Source organism: Ochlerotatus camptorhynchus, unplaced genomic scaffold (genome assembly GCF_037179485.1).
Source record: "Ochlerotatus camptorhynchus isolate MF236.1 unplaced genomic scaffold, CSIRO-AGI_Acam_v1.1 ptg000734l, whole genome shotgun sequence".
In the NCBI taxonomy this organism is placed as follows: Eukaryota; Metazoa; Arthropoda; class Insecta; order Diptera; family Culicidae; genus Ochlerotatus; species Ochlerotatus camptorhynchus.
The window spans coordinates 129259-153813 of NW_027041206.1; the positions used below are offsets into that span (position 1 = coordinate 129259).

A 24555-nucleotide genomic window follows, 5' to 3' on the forward strand; every position below is an offset into this window, starting at 1 on the left:
GCAGTTTGTAGTATGCATTGAGAAATTTCATAATTGTTATCAAAACACGAACAACAAGAACATAACTTGAATCGTATATTGAAGTTATAATTAGGTATGGCAACTCTCAATTGCCTATTTATAACACTTTTATAACTGATAGTTTTTGATGAAAACTTGCTAGCCTTATATACAACATGTTTTCACATGTCATTTTTGGAAACATGAGTACATCTGAAATATAAGTTATTAATAACATGTTATAAATAAGTTATATCTCAGATGGATTCATGTGTCTAATAATGACATATGAAAACATGTTGTAAATAAGTCTTGCCAGTTTTCACCAAATACAATCAGTTATAAATGTGTTATAAACTGGTATTTGACACATGCAATATCGAATTATAACTTCAAGATAACAAGTTCTGGTCAGAAAGGTTGAATACTACACAAACAACAATACAACGAGTCTAAAACAGGAGGTTTTAAAACAATTAATATATAACTTATTTACAACTGGTTTTTTTTTTATTTTTCATGCAAGATGCTGCAAGTGTTACTTGGGTCTTAACAACCCATTATTTGTAAGGTTCACTTCCAGCAAACCATAATACATACGGTTAAAACTTTATCACACAAAAGTTCATGTAAAGTTCCATAACCATTTCAGTAAAAAATTAGCAGGAATTATAAACAATTTTTAACCATGGTTCGCGTTTATGCTAGCAGTACTCTGTATATGTATATATATGCCTTACCTTATTTAAAAAAAAAACTGCCGGTAATTTACAATAAATACATCCTACGTCAAAGAGAGATTCGGACTCGCTTATCAATCTACGGGTGGTGTGGTGGCAACATCTCCACTTGTGCACTGTCCTCAGTTGATCCGGTTCCCATAGTCTACCGTAGGAAATAGCCTTTGTGTCTGTGGTGACAGAGCAAAACGAAAATCGCAATCAGATCAGATACCATCGCTTCGTGCGAAACTCTATTCAATACAAACCAATCGAGAAACTTGCGCCCTCAGCGACGAAACCGCATCCATAGCGTACTGGACCTTCTTGTTCAGCTCGTGGGTCTCCGATATCGATCGGCGATCCTCGTTGAAGATTATCTGCGGACGGAAAATGAAGACAGGAGAAAACCAGACCGTGGTTAGTGATAAAATTACACCGTTTGCGCTAATTTGCATGGTTGTAAAGCTGGATATCTCCGCATGATTAGGGCTTCATGGTTTCCAGATGCATACTAACCTTCTCCAGTTTGTTTAATCGCGTATCAAGGCTATCGTAATCGACGTCGTTTTCCATATCTCTGGCTTCGAATGCTACATCGTTCGTCGTCTCTGTGAGCGAGTGAGGGAGAGGCGATGAAATTGATTATTGATCGTTAAATTTTGTCGGGATTCCGGCGTTTAGATCGTACCAATTTTCTTGCAGCTGTGACGATCCGCCTGGAGTAGAAAACCATCTCGGCAGGTGCAGTAGTAGGACCCTTCCGTGTTGTAGCACGTTTGGTCACATGGTTTGTGTTGTTTGCACTCGTTGATGTCCAGCTCGCACTGCGGCCCGGTGAATCCGGTCGAACAGGTACAGGTGTCCGGGGCTGTGCAGCGGCCCCCGTTTCGGCATTGGACGCGGCAAATGGCTAAATTGTAAGGAGAGAAGAAGGATAGAAAGGGGATATTAGGGTAACTGATGATGGTTGGACCTATTTAGGCCGGTTTCACACGACGTCAACATTCATGTCGTATTTTTTTTATGAATTCAACATGTAATTATGAAAAATGCGTGATTAGGGGAAGGATCTACCTGTCTTGTTTCTAATATTAATATAAAAAGTTAACTATTATGAACAAATGATTTTATAAAACGTTTTTATTCAGCAAAGAATTATGATGTTGGTTGGACCTATACTGATCTTGGTTGGACCTAAAAAATGATGATGGTTGGACCTATTTTTGCACATGCTTTAGCCCATATTTGTTCAAAAAATTTGTTTGGAGCTTATTGGTATCATGAAAAAACCCTTTTTATACAGTTTTTTTTTATGAATTTGCTATTTAAAAAATAAACCAAAAAATTTGAGTTTAACTTCGTTTTTAAAAAAAGTTCACTTTCCACGCATTAGCTATTCATCATGGCTCATTTTCTCGGAAATCATTGACCCGATTTGGAAATTTTTTAACGTCAAACTATAGGTATTGTGGTCCCATTGAAAGCTATTAAATATTTTTGGAATCGGTGAACTGGTTTCGGATATATGGCCGGAAAAAGTTCCAGGGTATATGGAACATAGACCTAATTTTGACATGGAAGGAATAAAACTTATCATGCGACACTTCACATTACTTCCAAATTCGATAACAAGATCAATAACAAAATTTAGAGCCTTGGACCACATTGGCCACTTCCAGACATGTTCTGGGTGCCCCCGGGGAATTTAGGGGTTTAAAATGACAGAATATCAGAACTTGATTCCGGTTTTATAGTTTTTTTTTCTCCTAGGAGTTTTTTTTTTGAAAATAAGTTTCAGTTAGCAATTTTTAGTTTTTTTTAACTAGTTCGTTTATTTACTAGGCTCAGTCGTGTGTGACACTTTGCGGAGTCAAAATCAGTAATGTTTGATTTAAATTTTAAATAGCAGTATTTCTAGGTTAGTATTGGGTACCAATTACTCGTGGCGGGCTCGAGGTTAATGGGTAACAATTTCAATTGGAAGGATCTAGGTAGGAAACTGGTTTCTGAAGCTTCCTTAAGATACTACTCTCGGACGGTTGACCAAATCCTGGCTGGGCAGGGGCAAGTAGCACAGGAACTGGAGGATAATAAGACTGGGACACAATGGTTGGAAATTGTTTGGAAAGGAGGGGATGGTCACATCAAACTCTAACATCAGACAAACAAAGGAATTCGTAGATCGCTTGCATGTAGGGAAGATGACGTGTTCCCAATACATCTCTTACTTCATGGAAGGGTTGTCTACCTCGGGCCACTAGGGTATCCAATAGCCGTGCTCTGGAGGCGTTATTACCCGGGCAATACCAAACTGCGTGATCGATGTCATCATAACCGGTTCTGCACCTACACATATTGCTGTCAACGAGGTTTATTCTATAGAGATGTGCGTCTAGCGAGTAGTTGTTGGACATAAGTCTTGACATCACTCGAATGAATCCCCGACTTACATCCAGACCTTTGAACCACGCTCTCGAAGAAACATTTGGAATAATGGAATGTAACCACCGCCCAAGAGAATTATTTGTCCAATCGTTTTGCCAACTTAAAAGAGAACTCTGACGTACTAATGGGAAAAATTCATCATGTGAAATTCTTCTATCATAAATCTCGCCTTGTTGTGCAGCCACCTTTGCGAGAGAGTCTGCCTTCTCATTGCCTGGGATTGAGCAATGTGAGGGGACCCATACAAAGGTAATCATATGTGATCTTTCGACCAGCAAACTCATCTGCTCCCTTACCTTTGAAAGGAAATAAGATGAGTGCCTACCTTGTTTCATCGACCGAATAGCCTCAATCGAACTGAGACTATCCGAGAAGATGAAGTAATGGTCTATGGGCATATCGGAAATCATCCCCAATGCGAAGTTGATTGCTGCTAGCTCAGTAACATAAACGGAACAAGGTTCCTGAAGTTTCCGAAAGGCGGTTGAGTATTCATTGAAGACGCCGAAGCAAGTGGATCCATCAATACGCGATCCATCAGTGAAAAATCTTCTATTGCAATTGACTTGTTGGTACTTTTCAGCAAAAATGTGGGGAATTGAGATAGGTCGAAGTTGATCTGGAACTCCTTGAATAGCCTGTTTCATGGAGAGATCATAGTCCATGGGGGAACTGTAGTTAGTAAAGCATACACGAGAGGGGTTATAGCAAGGAAGGCTTATATCCGATGACATATAATTAAGATAGATTCGCACGAATCTAGACTGGATGCTCAATTCGAGCATTTCTTCGAAGTTTTCAATCACAAGGTTGTTACTGACACTACATTTAATCAATATTCTTAATGAGAGCTCCCAGAAACGGTTCTGCAGGGGTTTTACGCCCGCTAGGACCTCTAGGCTCATATTGTGTGTTGAATGCATACAGCCAAGGGCAATACGTAAACAACGATATTGAATACGTTCCAATTTGATTGGGTGGCTTTTTCTTGCCGAGAGGAAGAGGTCTTCCGGGTGAGCACCCCACCATTTCTCGGAAATTGATCGTAGAAAGTTGATCCTTTGTTGACACTTTTGTTTCAAATACGCAATGTGGGTACCCCAAGTGCATTTTGAATCAAACCAGACTCCAAGGTATTTGAAGATTAAAGATTGGGTAATGTCTCTGCCCAAAATATTTAGACGCAGTTGGGCTGGAAACCGCTTCCTTGTAAACACTACCAATTCAGTTTTGTGCGGTGAAAACTCGATCCCTAAATTTCTTGCCCAGAGAGACAGATTATTTAGGGAATTTTGCAATGGTCTTTGCAAGATTTCTGCACGTGGACCTCTCATGGAAACCACGGCATCATCTGCAAGCTGTCTAAGCGTGCATTGATTATCTAAGCAGTTATCAATATCTTTGACATAGAAATTATAAAGTAAGGGACTTAAACATAAACCTTGGGGTAAGCCCATGTAGCTAATTCTAGAAGTTGTCAGTTGACCTAGATTCAAGGTCATTTGTTTTTCTGACAGCAAATTATACAAAAAAATATTCAAAATACCGTGTAATCCACTACTGTGCAAATTGTCTGACAGTATGTCTATGGAAACCGAATCAAATGCGCCCTTAATATCCAAAAAGACTGAAGCCAATTGCTCCTAATTTTTAGTTTGTTAACATTTTATTTCAAGTTCATTCACACACAGAAGGTGCATGAGAAGTGCTTAATGTAAATTCATATTAACAGATTCTTTCGGCGCTTTCGTGGTAGTTCGGAAATCGATGGTTACCCTTTCAGCCAACCTGACGATGGAATTCCTCCTTTAAATTTAAGCCCAACTAGTGACGCAAGGTCTTTAGCAGCTTCCAAGATCTTTTGGGACTGCCAGAAGCAGCACACATACAAACCCAATCCCCTAGCTGGTTCTCCAAATCAACACTCAACACTATTTCCCTTCCATATTTCTTGCAGTGGCTTCACTTAATTTTTTGCGTGAAGTGTCGTTTTCGGAATATTGTACATTTTCTGTGCCTGATACGAGGTAAGTGTTTTATTTCTTACTAAAAGAACAGCCTCTTGAAGATTTTCGACCGTTTAACTCTTTTCTTTAGCCATTTTTTTCAATCGAAGAAACTGATCACTCGGCCAAAACGAAGTCGAATTTCAAATCAGCTGCGCATGAAGGATGCAGACAAACCGAAGCGCACCTAGCGGCCGTCTTAGGAAACACATAGGTCCAACCATCATCATGCGTAGGTTCAACCATGATCATATTTACCTATTCGAATTTCGTCAATTATTCAAACATTTTAGTGAAACCAATGGATAAATGTTTACACCTTAAGGGGGTATTCCCGATCTTTTTTTTTCAAAAATCAAATTTTTTTTTCACGTTTTTTTTTGTACTTTAGACTATATACTTTCATCCCCCCAAGCCGTTTTCCGATCAGCGAATTCGGTGTCCAGGCATAGCTGACTAATGGTAAGAACCCCCAAATGGTTTTAACTAAAGTCAAAACTTTAAACGCGTTTTTCTCGAAACCACATTTTTTTTATCGGGCGAAGATTTTTCTCAGAAACTATAAGAGATATTGACTTGAATCTTTGCGCATTTTGTTCCTTATTAAATTTTTTGGAGCTTCTCCCACTTTCAGCCAAAAATATTAACATTTAACATTGTTTGAAGCACCTTAAAGCTGCAAAAAATCGCCTGTTTTTTCATATGGCCGCCATTTTGTTAATTTGCAAGATTTTTTGCTGCCAACGGGAGAAGCTCCAGAGAATCTTATGCAGATTATTAATTTCATCACGAAACTGTTTCAGATGAAGCCGTTCCAGAGAAAAGTCTTCGCCCGTCCAGGCGTTTGCGGCGAACAGGGGTCTGTTTGCCGCCATTTTGTGACGTCAATAATGTCTTTTTTTATGTCGAAAAAAATTTATTTGTAAACTTTAATGTTCAATAAACAAGAATCCCAAAGAGTTAGGCGCATTACTATTCATTTTCCTTGAAAAAAAATTAATTGAAAAACAGGCTGAAAAAAGGCAAAAGATTGGGAATACCCCCTTAAAGCAGTGTTTTACTGCATGAAAATAAAAATAAATATAAAAAATATTCCTTTTTTGTATGTTTGAAAGTAAGGCATGATGACGAGCTAATGCGTGGAAAGTGAACTGTTTTGAAAACACATTGAAACTCAATTGTTTTGAAGTTTTTTCAATAAAACATCCATGCAAATTGAAGAAAGAGATTTTTATGACAGTAAAGTGATCTTTGAAAATAAAAAATTAGCGAAGATTGACTAAACTAGCGATTGAAAAAATAGGTCCAACCATCATCAGTTTTTGGATAGGTCCAACCAGAATCAATTACCCTACACGAAACCGTGAATGCCAAGGCGAATTATTGACAATAATATTGGTGGTTTAAAGTGATGAGCAAACCACAGACAAACAGACGTAACTCTTTGAAAAACTTGTTCTTGAAAACATAGTATCTCAAAACATATAACCTCAGTAACGACATCTCTCTGGCTTCTCGCGGAAAACAAGCTTGCTCGCTAACTCGTAAACAATATTGCATAAAAGTTCTATAAAATATATAGAAACGTCAAAGTGATCCGATGCTAGCGCTGCGGCGAGTAGTTCGCGGAACTGATAATATTCAAATCAACCGTTAAATGCATGAACGAAGATACACAATGAAGAGTTACGTCTGTTTGTCTGTGAGCAAACGTTACCCGAGTAGAATAAAATATCTAACCAATAGCACATTTTGAAATAAAAAATAGAAAATCTACAGATCTCTTTTTGCTATTGGTTTGATGAGGTAAAATATCAAAAATAATATCAGAAAATCTATGGGCAAATAACTGAGTAATAGCAAAGTAAGCTATTGGAATATCTCATGAATAACAGAGTTTTCGAGCTTCACAATAACCGACCAATATCATATTGAGCTATTACAGAAACATAAAAAACCTAAAAAAAACCCTACAGTACAAGGATTTGCGGAGTCCTGAATCTCAAAATCTCGCATACAACTCATGAAAAAAGTTCCAAGTCCCAGAAAGTTGATTTTTAACAACAACAAAAAAAGGTTTTTGATATAACACCAGATCTCGACGTTTCATGCATTTTAACAGCCATCGCATTTTCATGTACCCTCGGGGGATTTACGAGAGTGAAAAAGGTAAAACTGACCGCTTTGCGCCACGCCTAAATCAAGTCAGATTTAGCTCAAATTTTGCCTGGGGTCGTTTTTGGAGGCAATAAACATTTTGTAGGGGGGTATCTTTATGAAATATGACATTGTGATGACCATTTTCATTGGAAATTTCTAATTCTTCCGCCTTTTCTGGCAAAGTGAACGATTGGCAACATTAGTTATAAAACATCTTTGAATATTAGGTGTAATGATGTCTAACCAAGATTTAACCCTTCCATTACTTACGCTTATGGCACCCTTCGGTAATGGTGCTGGTAGTTTCCCAACCGGGACAGCATGCGTACATCTCCCGCTTGACCTGGTGGTAGGTCGGCTCGTAGTTGGTACTGCACAACCGCGTTGCGACATGAAGTGGACCATGAAAGAAATAAGGCAATAGAGTCTGCAATTAGCGTCGCCGATATCTCTCTAAATACCATTAGCAACGCCACCGCAAGTTGCTGTTAATCTTGATTGATTCCATCAACCGTTGACATGTGAAATATATATATCTAGCGTTCAGAATCATAAGGGCGTATTTACTGCTATGATCGATGTTTTCTTTTGTTTGCTGTTGCTTTTACTATAGCAATTGGTGCAACACAGTTTTGGAATAATTTTGAAAAGTAGTTCAAATTGAATCGATCATCACAGTTAGGCCCTTATGGTTCTGATTGCTAAACATAACTATCGCAAGCAAGGGTAGGGAAGGGAGATAATGCTGGAATTCGTGATTGATACCCTACCGTACGCCGGTGCACAGCTTCTGGTCCGGGCAGGGCTGGACAAAGTGTTTCACGGTCGCTTTTCTGTAGATTGGCACATGGACGGTTCGCTTCTCGGTGCACACGTTTTTGCTGCAATTTGAAAAATGAAGGAAGCAGATTAGTGATCTCGACCACACCGGGACTTACAATTATCATTCATGTGGAAAAATGGAAAAGACAAATGCCTCTGCGTTGCATTTCCGGGTAGCAGTTAATCATATTTGAAGGTCAAGATTTGCATCGGTTCAAGATGCATGTAAGTAGACTGGTTTGAAGTCTTCTAATATCACTTCAGAACTCATTAGATCTCTGGACCAGTCTACTTCGTACGTCTAGCTACTCGTCAATGACGGATCGTGTTTGACCAAATATGTCGCAAGTCATAATTCAACGCTGCGCTCGAATTTGAAACTACTACCGAGCCGTGAGATGCCTAATAAAACCAAATGCCTGCTCAGAAGCCAATAAATTACACCTCACGATCACGGTAAGGACTCATAAAGCTGCAATGTTCTGTGCACACAAACCTAGTGGCTTATTGTCTCAGTTTAGTTTAATGCAGCAAAGCGACAGAACTCACTATAGCTTCAGAAAGAATCGTGAATCGATCCTGAATGGAGAGAAGGCTAATTTGCATAAAGACCGCTCCGCAAACGTAAAGCGCCAATTGGGCTGGCATGATCGTAAACTAATAGCTTCAGGGTTGACGATTTCATTCCATTCAGTAGTCATACAATGCAATTGGCGTAACTATTAACTCTATATTTGCCAGACGTCTGCAGGGACGACGACGAATGCAACTCTGTTCCATACATGAGAGGTGCATGCCGGCAGTCCGATGTCATATTTGTCAGGAATTTACTACATATGTATTTAGATGCAAGTGGCAGAGCCAATGCTTAACAAGTCGGATTATTGTTTGAAGGCTGTTGAATTTCTTTATTTAAAATGAAGTCATTAATTGGAATTTGATTTCAGTCGGGTGATTATTGAGTACATTAAAAGTGATGAATATTATTCATTATTCATTAATCATTTCCTAGGGTATTGTTTGTCAATCGTGCTCTTTGTAGGATAGTTGAAATGCAATTTGTTCGAGTTGACAGTTGTGCTACGATTCGGCCATTGTTGGATAATCTATAGCAGGCAGTCAAATACTGTGTGTTATTCAAATTAAATAATATATTTACTGCCCATAAAAACAAATATATGGAGCGGCTCGAAAACTTTGGTGACGAAGCTGGTATTGCAATTTTCAGTGTACCACATGGCAACACTACTACCATAGAGGTAACTCTAAGACCAGAAGGTCCCGAAGAAACGTGCTCAACTTTTTGGCTCAGCTCTGGTACTCTCTTCGGTCCCAAGCTAATCGATGCACCCCTCGAAACATAGGAAAATCCACGAACCCCTCATTTTATCTGTCAAACTTTCATAGCGAATCAAAACAAACATAGTGTAGTACTAGAATTTTGACTAGAATGGGATACGTTAATCGATTTGCTTGCGACCAATAGGCTAGTCAAGTAGTTGGCGTGACTGAACCGAGATTTCCAGCCTCGGTCACGACTACACGAATCTCGGCTGATCTGCTTCCAATACTGCTGCTGTTAGTTACAAGAATGACTTCAACGAGCTTAGGTAGCTCCGTATTTTCCCCTCGTTTTCCCAGCACTCTTGCTGTGTCAGAATTTCCCCTCACTAAGCATGAGATTTTGATCGCATCTCTCTACACGCTAAATGAAAAGTATCCATTACATGAGTATCTTGTACTCATTTTTTGAAGTTATTCAAAATGTCAATATGTTAGAAAACCGGAAAGCGGGTACTTTTTTCCCATTTTTGAACATATCTACTGCAATTTTAATTGCAATGGGTAAAAATGTACAAGACACAGAGTGTTTTATGCATTGATTACGCTACGATACGACGGAGTTTGAAATTGTGTTCCAACCGAGCCGACCGATGTTGATTGACGTGAAAATGTTTATTTAACAACAATGCTGCGGCTGCGAGTTTTATTGTTTCCCTCACTTTCCATAACAAATCTGAAGAACAGCACAGCATTCCCGGACATGATCTGACACCAATTGTTACGAGGTAAGAATTGTATGTGCAATAACGATGAAAATTGTATGTGTTCTAAATATGTGTTCCGTTTCAGGTTAGCGATGATTTTCAAAGAGGAAGAAGTGCAGTTCACAGAAGGGTCCGAACCTGTCCGAACCATTTCAATGAGCAGCAAACCTCGTAGACCGATTCCCAGTGGATGCAATTGATTATTTTTGTGATATTGTGCTAATAGTTATGTCCAATAGAGAGTATGAATTGTTTTTTTTTTATAGGATTTCAGGTTTTCTCAAAAGAATACATTGGTTTGAAGACAGGTTTTCCCATGAAGCAAAAAGCGAATCAATAAAATGGGTACTTTCCATACATTTCGGAAATAGCAAGAAGGGTACAAAATACCCATTTTAGGCGTATTAGTTTATACTCATTAATGAGGAAAACCGGTTTTACTTATTTCATGAGTTAAGCCACTTTTCTTGAAAATGAGTAAAATTTTACTGATTAATGGGTACTTTGGAGATAGCGGGGCTACAAAATGGTGAGTTGACAACCTGGAAGGAGCGGAATACCTAGCCCTGGTTCTCACATGTTCCTACTTCACGCCTCCTCGAGTCATATGATAACAAAAGACTACCAGCTGAAACATGGACACAGCTGGGTGGCGTAGCCTGGGCAATGTTGCCAGTCCGGCAATAGCAAAGGGAAGAGGTGCGACGCGAACACTGGCGCGGTAACCATAGTACGGTGATAGAGGAAATGCTTCACCAAACCTGAGCGTCTGTTCACCATGCAGGTGCGGCTCAAAACGGCGTCTGTTCTCCATGTTGGGAGCGGCTGATCACCGTCCTAGTGCCAGTGTGGGACTCTAAACAGAGCTGTGCACGATGGTCCCCCGGCGAGACAGGGGGTTGGGGCAGGCCCAACAAGCCGCCCTGAAAAAAAAAACAAAGTTGCAAATACCGAAGAAAGAAATACGGATCGGAACAATCGGCACAGACCTACGCGACGAAATAAGGACTACGATTGGAAACTCGGAACATGGAACTGCAAATCGCTCGGCTTTCCGGGTTGCGATAGGTTAATCTATGACGAACCTGCGGACCCTTCGCAGACTACGAGGCTGGCGAACTGTGGCCATGGATCGAGTAGAGTGGAGACGACTTCTTCGGACAGCAGAGGACAACAAGGCCTTAGCCTAATTGGTAAGTAAGTTGGAGATAGCGTGTTTTATTACTTCTGTCACGCTCCACGCTCATTTAGTTTTACTCAAATTAAGTGTTTCATTACTTGACTCACCTCTCAAGTTTTTTTTTATTTATTTTATTATTATTATTCCATACAAACTCTATCTACCACAGTAGTGAGCCAATTTTAAATCGTTAGTTTCTACAGGATTGTACTAGCATTTTCACCAAATGTACTAGAATATTTTGGTTCTATCTCTTTCACTCTACTCAAAACTGAAATACATAAAAAATTACAAAATGATACACTCTTTGCACACTGTCAAAGATCATTGCACACAAAATCAACTTTGTTCAAATCAAAACAAAAATACTAACCCATCTGGTGGCTGATGGTACAAGCTTCTAAGAAAATTCAATTACAGCAAACCTCGCAGCAAACCACATTATTTTAATTGATTTCTTCGCCAGTTAGTCGTCTGTCACGTAGTCGTTTGTGCTAGTAGCGACTAGCAGTGATGCAGAGAAGGACAACGACTTCACAAATATGCACGACAATTGGACAGAAGGGTATCTTTATTTCACTCTATTTCTTCACCAAATCCAAATGCCCGGACTTTCTTCTTAATTCCACCCATAAGGCTTTGTACAACGGTTGAATCGACATTTTTTCTGCTTTTAACTATGATTTCAACATTTCCTGCTCCATAGTGACAGCTTTAGGTTGCTTCCGGAGTTCGTGCTTAATTATAGACCTGTATCTTTCGATCGGCAGCAACTCCGCTGTTTTTGGGGGATTGAGATCCTTCGGCACAAAATTGACCCCATTCGTCTTGTACCACTCCAGAACGTCCTTGGAGTAGTGACAAGAGGCCAAAAAATACTAGGAACGATCATGGTGGGGTTATACATGGTGATACAGCTTTGTCACTATATAGGCGAGGAGGTCGTGGGGGGGGGGGGGAAAAATGGCGGTTTTAGAGCAAATTGGGGTCGCTGTCCCATACAAAAATCCAACATGGCTGAATCATTCATGAACTTGACACATTAGAACACCTATATGCAGTCACCTTTGGAACGATGTGTGATTTGAGAAACGGAAGCAGTCATTTCTTCAGGCATTTACGGAAGTAGTTGTTACGAAAGGCTTGCTCCGTTTCCCACACAAAGAAATCTGCCAAATCATGAATTTCTTGGGGAACTTCGACACTTGCTGTATCCTGAGGGAATCTGAAACTCGTCTTTCGCAGTCACATACTGGTTTCGCGGAATTTGTTTGAAGTCCGCTTTTACGTATGCTTCATCGTCCATGAGACAACAGTGTGGTTTTGTCAACATTTGTGTGCAGTGATGCAAAATATCATGACACTCACGTGACACTCGTCTTCGCACCAGCCGACTATCGCTTACAGATCGTTTTGTCACGCAGTGAGAGTTAGAGCCATGGCAAACAACAATCACCAGTAATGGTTTCTGCTCAAAAGCAAAACGCTACACTCGCTGCTGATGATGAAAAGCACATCGAAAACAGTGATGACTTCTGCAGTACGATCATGAGAAAAAGCGAAACGACAGAAGAAAATGAAAACAATGCTTACGCATTCCAAGTTCGTCTCGGCAGGCACGACTGTGTGAGTTACAAACAAAGCAGGCAACATGAAACGGAAACTGTTGGGCTCACTCACCAACACACTTAAATAAGCAAACAAAGCAGCAACTGCTTCAAAACGAGCACAGACGAGTGTCATAATTGTCGGGAATGACCAGATCGATGATGGATCACAACAGAAGACGACATTCACCAGTTGCTTTTTACTTCTTTCGTCAACTTGATGGATGGTCATGGAGAGAGTTTCGACGAGCACATTGATAGGAATATATAAAGCGTTACTACCATCAGCTGTTTGGCGATCGTGATTGTGATAGGTCGCAACTCTGTTTGTGTGTACAGTAGGGTGCTTCATTCTGAAAAAAGTGATGAATTTCTGATGGGCCACCCTCCAGTTCGATTCATAGCCCCAAAATATGAACCTGTGCAAAAATTGGTAAAGATTGATGAAGGTTTAGAGGTCGCGCCAATGATTTGAAATTTGTATGGGAATTACTATGGAAGAATTTAAAAAATCGCTTATATCGCTATAACTTTGCTTCTACTTGTCCAAATGTCGAAAAATTTAGTATGTTATTGCTATGGCAATAAACAAAAAGCCTACAGTTGCTACGCTCAGTTTTGCAGCGTATCAAGAATTATAAAAATGTGAAAAAATGGCAAAATAGGGTAAATTGACAGATGAATATGTACAAGGCAACAACGCCAATTTCATCGCAACAACAACAGGCTTGTTGATCATTGTCATGACAACCACATATTTTTTTTTTTCAACGTTTGGACAACTACAACCAAAGTTAGAGCAATGTAAACGAAAATCAATAATTTCCCATACTAATTCACCAAAATCTCCATACAAAATCCAAATCATTGGCGCGACCTCTAAACCTTCATCAATCTTTACCATTTTTTGCACAGGTTCATATTTTGGGGCTATGAATCGAACTGGAGGGTGGCCTATCAAAAATTCATCACTTTTTTCAAAATGAAACACCCTAGTGTACAGCTTATGTGCCCGAGTTCGGTCCTATCATAGAGGTAACTCTAAGACCAGAAGGTCCCGAAGAAACGAGCTCAACTTTTTGGCTCAGCTCCGGTACTATCTTCGGTCCCAAGCTAATCGATGCACCCCTCAAAACATAGGGAAATCCACTAATCCCTCATTTTATCTGTCAAACTTTCATAGTGAATCAACACAAACATAGGGTAGTACTGGAATTTATACTATAATGGGGTACGTTAGTCGATTTGCTTGGGACCAGAGCTGGAAAGCACCTCAGAGCGTTAGCAAAGCAACTGTGTGCATGCATCTCACAACACTCGACAAAGAGTGTGTGGTTCTCCCATTTGCTTCGCACACTCTTTTCCAACTAACCTGTGAGAAAGCGATCCACACAATGAGCGGTACACTCCGTGCGGCGCAGGGAGCGAATATAATACAACAAGCGCTAATGTCTTCTTTGAGTTCTTTGCAGACTTTGCTTACCATGGCTGCATGCATAGGAGATGAAGAAGGGCATAACGAAGAATAATTTTGTCTTTTTGCTTGGTTTCCCATTTTCAACCCTTTGCGTCGGAGCCATCAGAGAGATGGCTACACATTGAGCTTTCGTTATTTCTGAGTGTGTGTCTCTTCTCCACTGCTTTACACTTGCGCAGGGTGAAAGACAAGCAAACTTTGTGTTTGCTTGATTCCCACTTTGTTTATTTCAGAAAATCAGTACATTGCGCGCATTGAGTGATCAGATGACAGCCCTGCTTGGGACCAATAGGGTAGTGAAGTAGTGAGCCAATTTAAAATCGTTAGTTTCCTATTGATTGTTGGTCCTATTCTGTCGTTCATTGCGGTTTGGTGCTTTCTGAACCTTGAATGAAGTCCTGCTCGTTTCTCGGCTTTCTGCACGAAACTTTTTGACTGGTGCAGTTTTTTCGTGACATCCCGAACGGAATAGTTGGGTTTGCGTTTGAAGGCAGCAACCACTCGCTTGTGATCTTCATCGTAGTACGGAACACTTTTTCTTGCACTAACTTGCTTCCGATCGACAGTTAATCGTTTTCCGAAACGTTTTATGACAAGAGAAACAGTAGATTTTCAACATCTTTCCCATGGCTCGGTGTGAAAGATGTGGATTGTTGATGTGAGTGTGCAAAATTTACTCGAACAAAATTTACACAATGAAACTCACGCAGTGTCAACAATAAACGCTGAGGCCTTCTCACGTAAAATTTAATTAAAATTATCTAAAAGCGTAAAATGTAACAGCTTTTTGAAAGTGATGCAATTTAACTGAGGACACCCTTTAGTACATTCATACTACAGAGTTATAACCACAAACGAAATGACGGTGTATAAGGACAATGCTACCCTATGCTACCGAAGGCTGTTTGACATTGTGGAAAACTCAGGTACGCGAATCAATTTTGGCCTTGTGTACACACAAAAAAAAAAAAGTCGACAAATTTCTAATCAAAAGTTGCCTGGTCACTGTTTTTAAAAGTTGAAACTTTCAAAATAAATTGTTCTGCTGTCAAAAGAAAAGATCGACTGGGTTGAAATTAAAAGTGGATTTTTTAAATTAAAATCATGCTTTTGGGCTTGAAAGTTTGGTATGAATGAAATAAGAGAGGTCATTTTTAGTTTAATATAATAAAAATTCAGTTAAAAAATAAGCAATTTTAATATTATAACACATAATTTTCATTTTAAATTCTATAAAATATTAGGATCATTTTTTTTTATTCCTAATGTTTTTATTATAATTTAATTAATATATATTTATTGATATCCCAGTTACTCGTAATCTTTATGGAAGTACTGCAGGTCCAAGAGAAGGTTTTATAAACTACGATATTTCTCGCAGGTTTTATATACTCCGATATTCCTTCGATGTACCGTTTCATGTTTGCCAAAAGCTGAGCGCCGGATACTTCTAATAACATTCCTTTGTCAGTTGTTGCAATTTTCGCTCAGGAGGATACATCGGATCGGCTAGAGGAATGCTTTCCCGGTGAAACCACCGTCAATGGCATCCGTAGTGGCTTCTGTGGTGTCAACATCGAAGATGATGCAAAGTGCTTCGTACTTTCCAGAAACGAGTCAAAATCTGCAACAAGATAAGACCACCTTTAAATAATTCACCTTTAAAACCTAACCCCAAAGTAACTTACCTAGTATTCAACTCCAGTTGCACATTCCGAAATAAGCTACCTACTCGTGGCCAAACCTGATTCCAGCACTTCCATATGCTCGCACTGCACTCCACTGAACATGCGAATACATATGTATTTTAATATTTTAAACTACATTTCAGTGCCAACATTTCAAAGGGGCGTAATTGCTTTTGTAAACAATGGCTTTAGCCGTCAATTTCTCGTGAATGAAATCTCACCTCTCCAAAATAACAATGCTAGGTGGTAGAGGAAACATTCTTCTACCTGTTGGTGTCATTATTTTTCATGAGTAAGCTTATATTCGCGAGAAATCGACGGCTAAAGCCATTGTTTACAAATGCAATTACGCCTCTTTGAAATGTTGGCACTGATTTAAGTAAATCAAACTGGTAGATTTTTTTTCCGGGTTTTTTGTTTTTTTTTTTTCACTTGTGATGACTGTGATGCACGAAAAAACGAAACAACCCAACATATTTAGTCAATGGTATTTTTGACAGTAACAATTTTAATTTTGAAAATATGTCTTATTAAAATGACAAGTATAAAGTGAAAGACAAACTTTTAAAATAACAATATTGCTTTCATGTTAAATATTGTCGTAGTTGAAACTACGAAAGTTGGGAGACTTTTAATTTGAAAATGCGTGCTAGCCTCGGGGCTAGCTGTTAGCTTGCAAAATCTACCGAGTATGGCCGGGTCCTGTTTGGCGTCCAACAACGATGTCTTCTCGGTCACGGATGACTGTGGCTTCGGTTAGAAGCACGGACTGATGAAATCTGTAGCAACAATTGCCGCCGATAAGCGTGAGTCATTGACAGCTCAACCATAGAGGTAACTCTAAGACCAGAAGGTCGCGAAGAAACGTGCTCAACTTTTTGGCTCAACTCTGGTACTATCTTCGGTCCCAAGCTAATCGATTCACCCCTCGAAACATAGGAAAATCCACTAACCCCTCATTTTATCTGTCAAACTTTCATAGCGAATCAAAACAAACATTGTGTAGTACTAGAATTTGACTAGAATTTAATCGATTTGCTTGGGACCAATAGGCTAGTCAAGTAGAGTGCCAATTCAAAACCGATAGTTTCGTATTGATTGTTGGCTCAACATCGTTTACTTGTAAGCAAATGTTAACCTGAAGTGTTCACCCCTAATCATTTTGGTCTATGGTCTTGGTCATTATACAAAAGAAGTGCAGATAACAACGAAAACAACATAATGATATCAACAATCAATACGAAGCTAACGATTTTAAATTGGCTCACCACTTTAGTAGCCTATTGGTCCCAAGCAAACGATTAACGTATACGTATATAACGTATATAACGTATACGTATACCCTATTCTAGTCGAAGTTCTAGTACTACGCAATGTTTGTTTTGATTCGCTATGAAAGTTTGACAGATAAAATGAGGGGTTATTGGTTTTTCCTATGTTTCGAGGGGTGAATCGATTAGCTTGGGACCGAAGAAAGTACCAGAGCTGAGCCAAAAAGTTGAGCACGTTATTTCGGGACTTACTGGTCTTAGAGTTACCTCTATGATGATATGCTGTTTGACAATAGGCTCTCCCTTTCAATTGTCGTTAGAGAAAAAGAGATAACAGGCGATAACCAATAGCATCAACTACTTTAAACTAGTACATATGAGTAGATAGTGTTGCCGTGAGGTACACTCGAAAATTTCAAATGTAAGTGCGTCAAATCAAATTTCGAGCCGCTCCGTCTGTCACTTCGTTTGTGGTTATAACAACCTGTGATTTTAAATTGGTTCACTACTTGACTAGCCTATTGGTCCCAAGTACATCTATAAGCGTACCCCTAGTCAAAATTCTAGTACTGCATTATGTTTGTTTTGATTCGCTATGAAAGTTTGACAGATAAAATGAGTGGTTCGTATATTTTCCTATGTTTCGAGGGGTGCATCGATTAGCTTGGGACCGTAGATAGTACCAGAACTGAGCAAAAAAGTTGAGCACATTTCTTCGGGTCCTTCTGGTCTTAGAGTTACCTCTATGTTATAACTCTGTAGTCTGAAAGTACAAAATATCATTACGAACAAAAAAAAATATAGCGGAGCGAGTGGAAGCAACTCTGCTCGTAGGTAGCTGAACCAAATTAACCTCTGGTTTCAAACCGGCCAGACGATCTCGCGTCCAAACTTCCTGTCTAGAAAAACACGTCTCCAATCAGACGTTCCGATCCGCTGTTCAATCCATCCAATTGGATCAGAATTCTTCCGGTCGAAATAGGTCTCTCGTTCCTCCATCCCTCAACCTCCACCATCAATTTGCCATAGGCAAATTTATAGCCATGTTTTTATCTTCATATTTTTCGCCCGTCAATCGATCAGAGTAGTTGAGCAAACACCTATTTATAGCTCGAATCAGTTTGGCGATTGTCACCTACGAATCTTGGCATTGAATCGGGACGGTTTTACGATTGCACCATAGGGAATTGATTTCTATAAATTTACCGAATCAAAAACTAATTATAGTTTGCGTGTCGAGCTACCGTTGGAAGTGGCACTTGTCTTTCATTGAGAGTGTAATTTTGGCGGTGATTTCGGTTTAGGATGCTTTAGCACTGATAGGTGAATCTATCGATTTAAACCGTTTCCCAATGGCTTTTCTCGTTCGCTTCCTCACATCAGAATGGGTGAAGAGGAAGAGTTTTGAATGAGGAAAACAGAGTTCGGAAAATTGAGCAGAAACTGAAAATGAAAGCCTTGTTTTACACGAGATGTTTCTGCCAGACCAGAATGATATTTCATTTATTTTTACGCGAGGATCGACATGTCTGACAGATATCTGTGACATTGAGATTATCTGTGACATTAACAATATGGCAAGGGTCTATAGAGTTCCCAATCGATCAATGGATATGGATAATTGTCTTATGACTTGAATCATATTCAATGATAACTGGTGAAGATCGTGGTAAAATTGAAAGTTTCAAACACAATCTTGTAAATATTTCGGCCGGGGAAAAACCGGCTCAGCACCCTATCAATCTAGTTTTCCGTCATCGTCGGAGGAAAAAAGCGAGTAGAAAAAAAATCACACAAGAGAGCGTCGCTCCCCAGATTTATCAAGTGCTTGATTTTTCGCGAAATCTGCTCTCGTGCACGCGTGGACCACGGGATGTGGCGAGTGTGTATGTTTTGGGACTCTAATTCAGTGTCGTGACACGGCGCGATTCGATTCGATCGATCCGGTTTTCCATTGCCCATTTCCGCTCCGGGTTTTCAGTCGTCAAATTTCGCGTGACTCAATTGTGCGGTCCAGCTCCACGAATGCATTCCGCTTGACGCTCTGTGGCAATGCTGAAGAAGTGCGCTGCTGCTCGGTCTATAGAATTAATTGGAAGATGACTTCTCGGTCGGGCGAGATGGTTATTTATAATTAGGATCAAAGTGGATAACAACAAAATTGAAACATTGTTCGTTGATGGGAGAGTGGCGATTCGAGGCGATGCGGCTTGGGTGAGATTTAAAAAGTAAATTATGTTGAACAAATGAGATGCGCGACCGGTCGTTGTCGTCTTCGTCATCGTCGTCGTCGGTGTTAATGAAAGTCGTTACGGATTATGGTTATGATCGCGAAACGTGATTAACGCCAGTCAATGCGGGAGATGAGAGAAGAGTATTATGGCAATTTGTGAATGCAACGAATGGGAAAAATCAAGTTTGAAAACAAGATCCCGATGATCCATCCTGGAGAGCGACCGTTGAGTGGTGCATTGCATTATTAAGATGAGAGTTAATTGATATCGTTAAAATAAAGTGCCAATGTGTGAATCATGATCATGCTTCGAATGTGTCTGGATAAAGGCAAAATGCCTTCCCGTATGAGTCACTACTGATAGGAGCGTAAATGTGTGGAGTAACAGCTTTATGGACGAATTGGATGCCAACACGGGAAAATGCCGCATCGTCCGTGTGACAAACAATAAATTAGATTGCTGACGAGCGACGAAAATATGTGCTATTTCAATCGGAGACGAATCTATATGGCTCTGCTGCTGCCCGGTGCCAATAATGATCATCATCCCGCCGAAATGTGAAAAGCGAGAATATGTGTGGCGGTGGGTGCTGCAAATGATGCAGTGAATTGGCGAACGGTAGTAGCCGTTATGTGTCTGTGCGAGTGTAATTAATTGTGATTGGTGATAGTTCGCGTTGATTTCATATGTCAATGGCATTCAACTCATCATAGGTTGGTTGTGCAGAAGAATTGTGACAGATTTTTATAATTGGTGTAGGTTGTTAATACTAATTTCACTAAAGATAGCATCAAGAGGCAGTGCTATTTGGTAAGTGACGTTTCGATATTTTGTCTACTTTTGATAGTTTACATAATTCACATACAGTAATTAATGATCATTACCAAAAAGTTTGGCGCCATTTGCACATTGCAATTGCATAATAAACCGTGTATAATTTATTTCGTTTACGACTCACTTTATAGCAGTGCCATTCTGGCATGTTGTTCTGTATAATTTTATGACAGATAAATTACATGCAACATGAAAAACACCTTCTTAATTCTGTGATGAACTAGCCACCGGCTAAAAATCGCATTAATAAAAATAAGTAAAACAAACTTCTACTACTACTAAAATGTTTGTTTATTTACTTATTGTCTTGTGATTTACAATTATTATACATTAATTTAATTGATTTAGCCCGAAAGCTCTTCATCTTTAGTGATTATGTCTGTAACAAGTTACTGTTTGATTTTAGTTTTACATTGTAATAGTTTACATTTTGCTTTTAATGAAGGCATATTTGTTGATTTTAATTAGAAAATTTGATATTCTACATACTTAACCTAGCTGCCTAACCTTACGTGACAGATCCCTAATGATATGTTGATCGGATCGCATGCAGCAATCTCTGAACCTTTTGATGGTAGCAGTTCTCCGTAACGCCAAGTTCTGAAGACCAGCCAGGCGGTGGACCTCAGAATTTCTAGTACGCAGTGGACTGTTGAGGATCATCATCAGGATCTTGTTCTAGAAATTTTGTAGTTTGAGGTGATGAGAATGTGCGCAACTCTCCCAGATTGGTAACCCGTACTCTATGACGGGAAGGATTACGTGCTTGTAGACAGCAAGCTTGTTTTTCAGGAATAGGAAGGATCTTCTATTGATTAGCGGGTACAACGACCTTATCAAGATGTTGCATTTTGTTTTTGTTTTGTCAACATGCTCCCTGAAAATCAGTTTACTGTCGAGTGTTAGTCCGAGGTAGACCACTTCACCAGGCAGATTTTGTTATTCTTAGACGGAAACAAGTCTGTGAGAATTTGAGTGTGGAAAAATTATGACCTGGGTCTTCGCCACGTTGATACGGATCTTCCAACTGCTGAAATACTCAGACAGGACATCCAAGCCTCTCTGGAGGTTGGTAGTCAGAGCTCCTATGACCCTACCCTTGTAGACGATGGATGTGTCGTCTGCGAACAGAGACAACGATCCACCATCAGGGAGAGCCGGAATATCAGAGCTGAATAGATTTAACAGGATGGGCCCAAGGATACTTCCTTGGGGCACACCTGCACCGATGTTAAAGGCATCCGAAGTGATGCCATTCAGAGAGACCTGGAAAGTCCTGTCCGATAGATAATTTTGTATGATCTTCGTGAGGAACATGGGAAGACCGTATCGATAAACAAGCTTCTTAATACCGTCAACTCTCCATATCAGGATATAGAACAGGAAAGGCCTACTAGACCTTCTGAAGGGACCAAGATAACCATCGAATTATAGAAAAACGTGGTCACATGTCGGCCAGCTGTGTTGATTTGAAGTTTTATGATTTGAGGGGCGTAAGGTAGCCTAGTCACGAAAGGCACTGTATTACCAAGCCGATTTCCGGTCCGATCGAGGAAATCATTCGGGTCGTAAATTATCACTGCTTCCCTGGGCATAGAGTATCATTGTGCTTGCCACATAATATATAAAGAAAGCTCTCAATTAATAACTGTGGAAGTGCTTCAAAGAACACAAAGTAAAAATCAACACACATTATAAGTGCGATTATCAGTGCGGAAGTGCTAATAAAAGTGCGCTTTTACGTTTCATCGTTTTGGTGTTTTCGGCAATATTACCACCGACAAACCGACATGAATGACCATAGCAAAAACAATAAGATAGATTTATTTAAATACATCAACCATGTTTTGGACAAAGCATCAAGAATTTGCGTCACGCTCACCGGAAAGATTCATAAAAATTCCATTGGTATCCAAAAGACAAATCCTGAGAACTTTCGGCGTATGGGCTTTGCTTTTGTAAACAAACACGTCAATCACCGATTGCTCGCGAAGAAACGCTCAATCTCGCAAACAAACTATACCAAATGATAGAGGAATCATTCCTCTACACACTTAAACTTACATTTTTATCTCGGTAAATCGTGGTACCGAAAACCTCTCGTAAAGCGTGATTTTTACCAAATTATCGTCAAAATAATTGTTTTTACTGATTTTTGTTAACAATTATTTTCATTATTTCGGTATTGTAAATAGTTTACTGACTTTCGGCGATTTAAATTGGTGAGAGAGACGAAAAAATAAGCAACTACCGATATCGGTTAAAGAATTCGCCGAACTTCAGCAATTGTACTTCCCTTTCCAGGAAAACAATTTAAAGTGGAGTTGGCTATTTTTCAGTTTTTCTAGTGACGTGCAAGCGTGCGTTTGCGTTGTGCTTGTGCTTATTAGGAAATAGTCACGGAATTTTGTGAAAATGGAAGATATTATGCTTCAAATCGAGGCTGAAGCAGAGCCTGTGAGGAGTAAACTTATACAAATTCTTCGTAAGTATTAACTTATTTCTTTTTTAGAGTTATATGGACTTGGCAGATGCGATACTCTGCCATTTTTGTAAGCAGCTTGTACGTCGATGGCTTACAACGCCATGTCAATGTGCACATGAAAGAAAACCAAAACCAACATTCAATTGCACTTTTTCAATGTGCAAAATGACATATGCTCATTTTACTTCTCTGAACCGGCATATTTTACATGAGCATCCACCATTATTTGGTGAAGTTAGAGCTACAATGGATGCAGGGTGTCTACTCAATCTAAGGAATCAAATTCCCTGAGTTTTCCAGGTTTTTCCAGGTCGGATGGAAAAAATTCCAAGTGCATAAAATTATACACATTATTATTTTATCTATTTATCCATCTAGAATCCCTTTTATGTACTTATTGATTTATGTTATTTTAGATTGTTCAAACTTGGGCGTTGGTACTTATAAGTCGGCACAGCAAAAAAGTTATTGAATACTACAGCAGAACAGATGCACATAGGTTGTTTAGTATTAATTTGTACAATTTATGTTTAGTAAATGCACCAAACGTGGAGGTACGTTAAATAGTACAATATACTTCTATCGCGGCTTAGGGAGACTCTATAAGCCACCATAGGACCACTTTGCACTAAAGTACCTCCACTATTGGTGCATTTATCCTACACATAATTTGCGAAAAGAAATTATATCCATGGGTGTAATATTGTATTTGGTTTTTGCAATCACATTAGTTATTCGTACAGTAGCATGCATTACGTCAATCAATATTACATTCTTTTTTGGTATTTGTGTAGTATTTTTTTAACTCAAGAATATAAATAAAAGTAAGAAACCTGTCTATACTATTCCGATAAAACGATATATCAAAATTTGATAACAATATGCTTTCAAAAACAAAATATCATTTTGATAATATGTTTGAGTTCAATTCTGTTTGGAAGATCAAGACAGAATAAATCATGGTTTCAAATGTCTAAAATCTCTTAAGCTCCGTTTAGACTATCTGATTTTGGTCTGATGGTCTGATTTTGACCGCTGCCATAATGAAAAATCTGCTCGAATTTACTTTCAACACACTTTGTCGAACCCCCCTGTTTGCTGGTGTTCACACTGCTTGCACATGTCAAAAGAACTGTCAATTTAGATTTTTTTTTTTTTTTTCGTAGTGATCCAGTGGCAGCACTTGCTTAAACTCTACACTGGACCCCTTTTATTGATAAATTTTGCTTCTATGAGCCTCTATTTTAAATCAACACACAGACGTTCCTAGGCTATGGTGCCCGTTTGGTCACTGTTGTTTTTGTGCTGATCCAAATATTTTTGATAATATAATTACGCATTTTTTTTTTAAGGTTGATTTTTGTCCCAGTCTTGTCTTCTGTCGTCACTTATTTTGTCATTTTGTCTTGTGTATTAACCCCGACTTGTCTTGTTTATTGTGTCAACTTGTGTCTATTGTCCTTCCCCATCTGTTACTCTGTCATGACTAATTTCATTGATATATAAAAATAGTAATATCAACTACAGGATAATATGGTTGTTTCTCGATTACTTTTTCAAAGGGAAGTATCAGCTC

At 39.2% G+C, this 24555-nt stretch overlaps 1 protein-coding gene across 1 annotated transcript in view; it reads right to left on the reverse strand.

Annotated features, from left to right (window-relative positions):
• Positions 1 to 735: 735 nt before the first annotated feature.
• The window catches only part of slow (slowdown), a 62053-nt gene continuing 38233 nt past the window's right edge, over positions 736 to 24555 (reverse strand). The window contains exons 2-7 of the mRNA XM_065238183.1: positions 8104 to 8214; positions 7604 to 7704; positions 1411 to 1632; positions 1239 to 1330; positions 989 to 1099; positions 736 to 910 (exon numbers count right to left, since the gene is read on the reverse strand). Of these exons, the coding sequence (XP_065094255.1) occupies positions 863 to 910; positions 989 to 1099; positions 1239 to 1330; positions 1411 to 1632; positions 7604 to 7704; positions 8104 to 8214 (685 nt within the window). The 3' untranslated portion in view covers positions 736 to 862. The remainder of the gene's footprint in view (positions 911 to 988; positions 1100 to 1238; positions 1331 to 1410; positions 1633 to 7603; positions 7705 to 8103; positions 8215 to 24555) is intronic.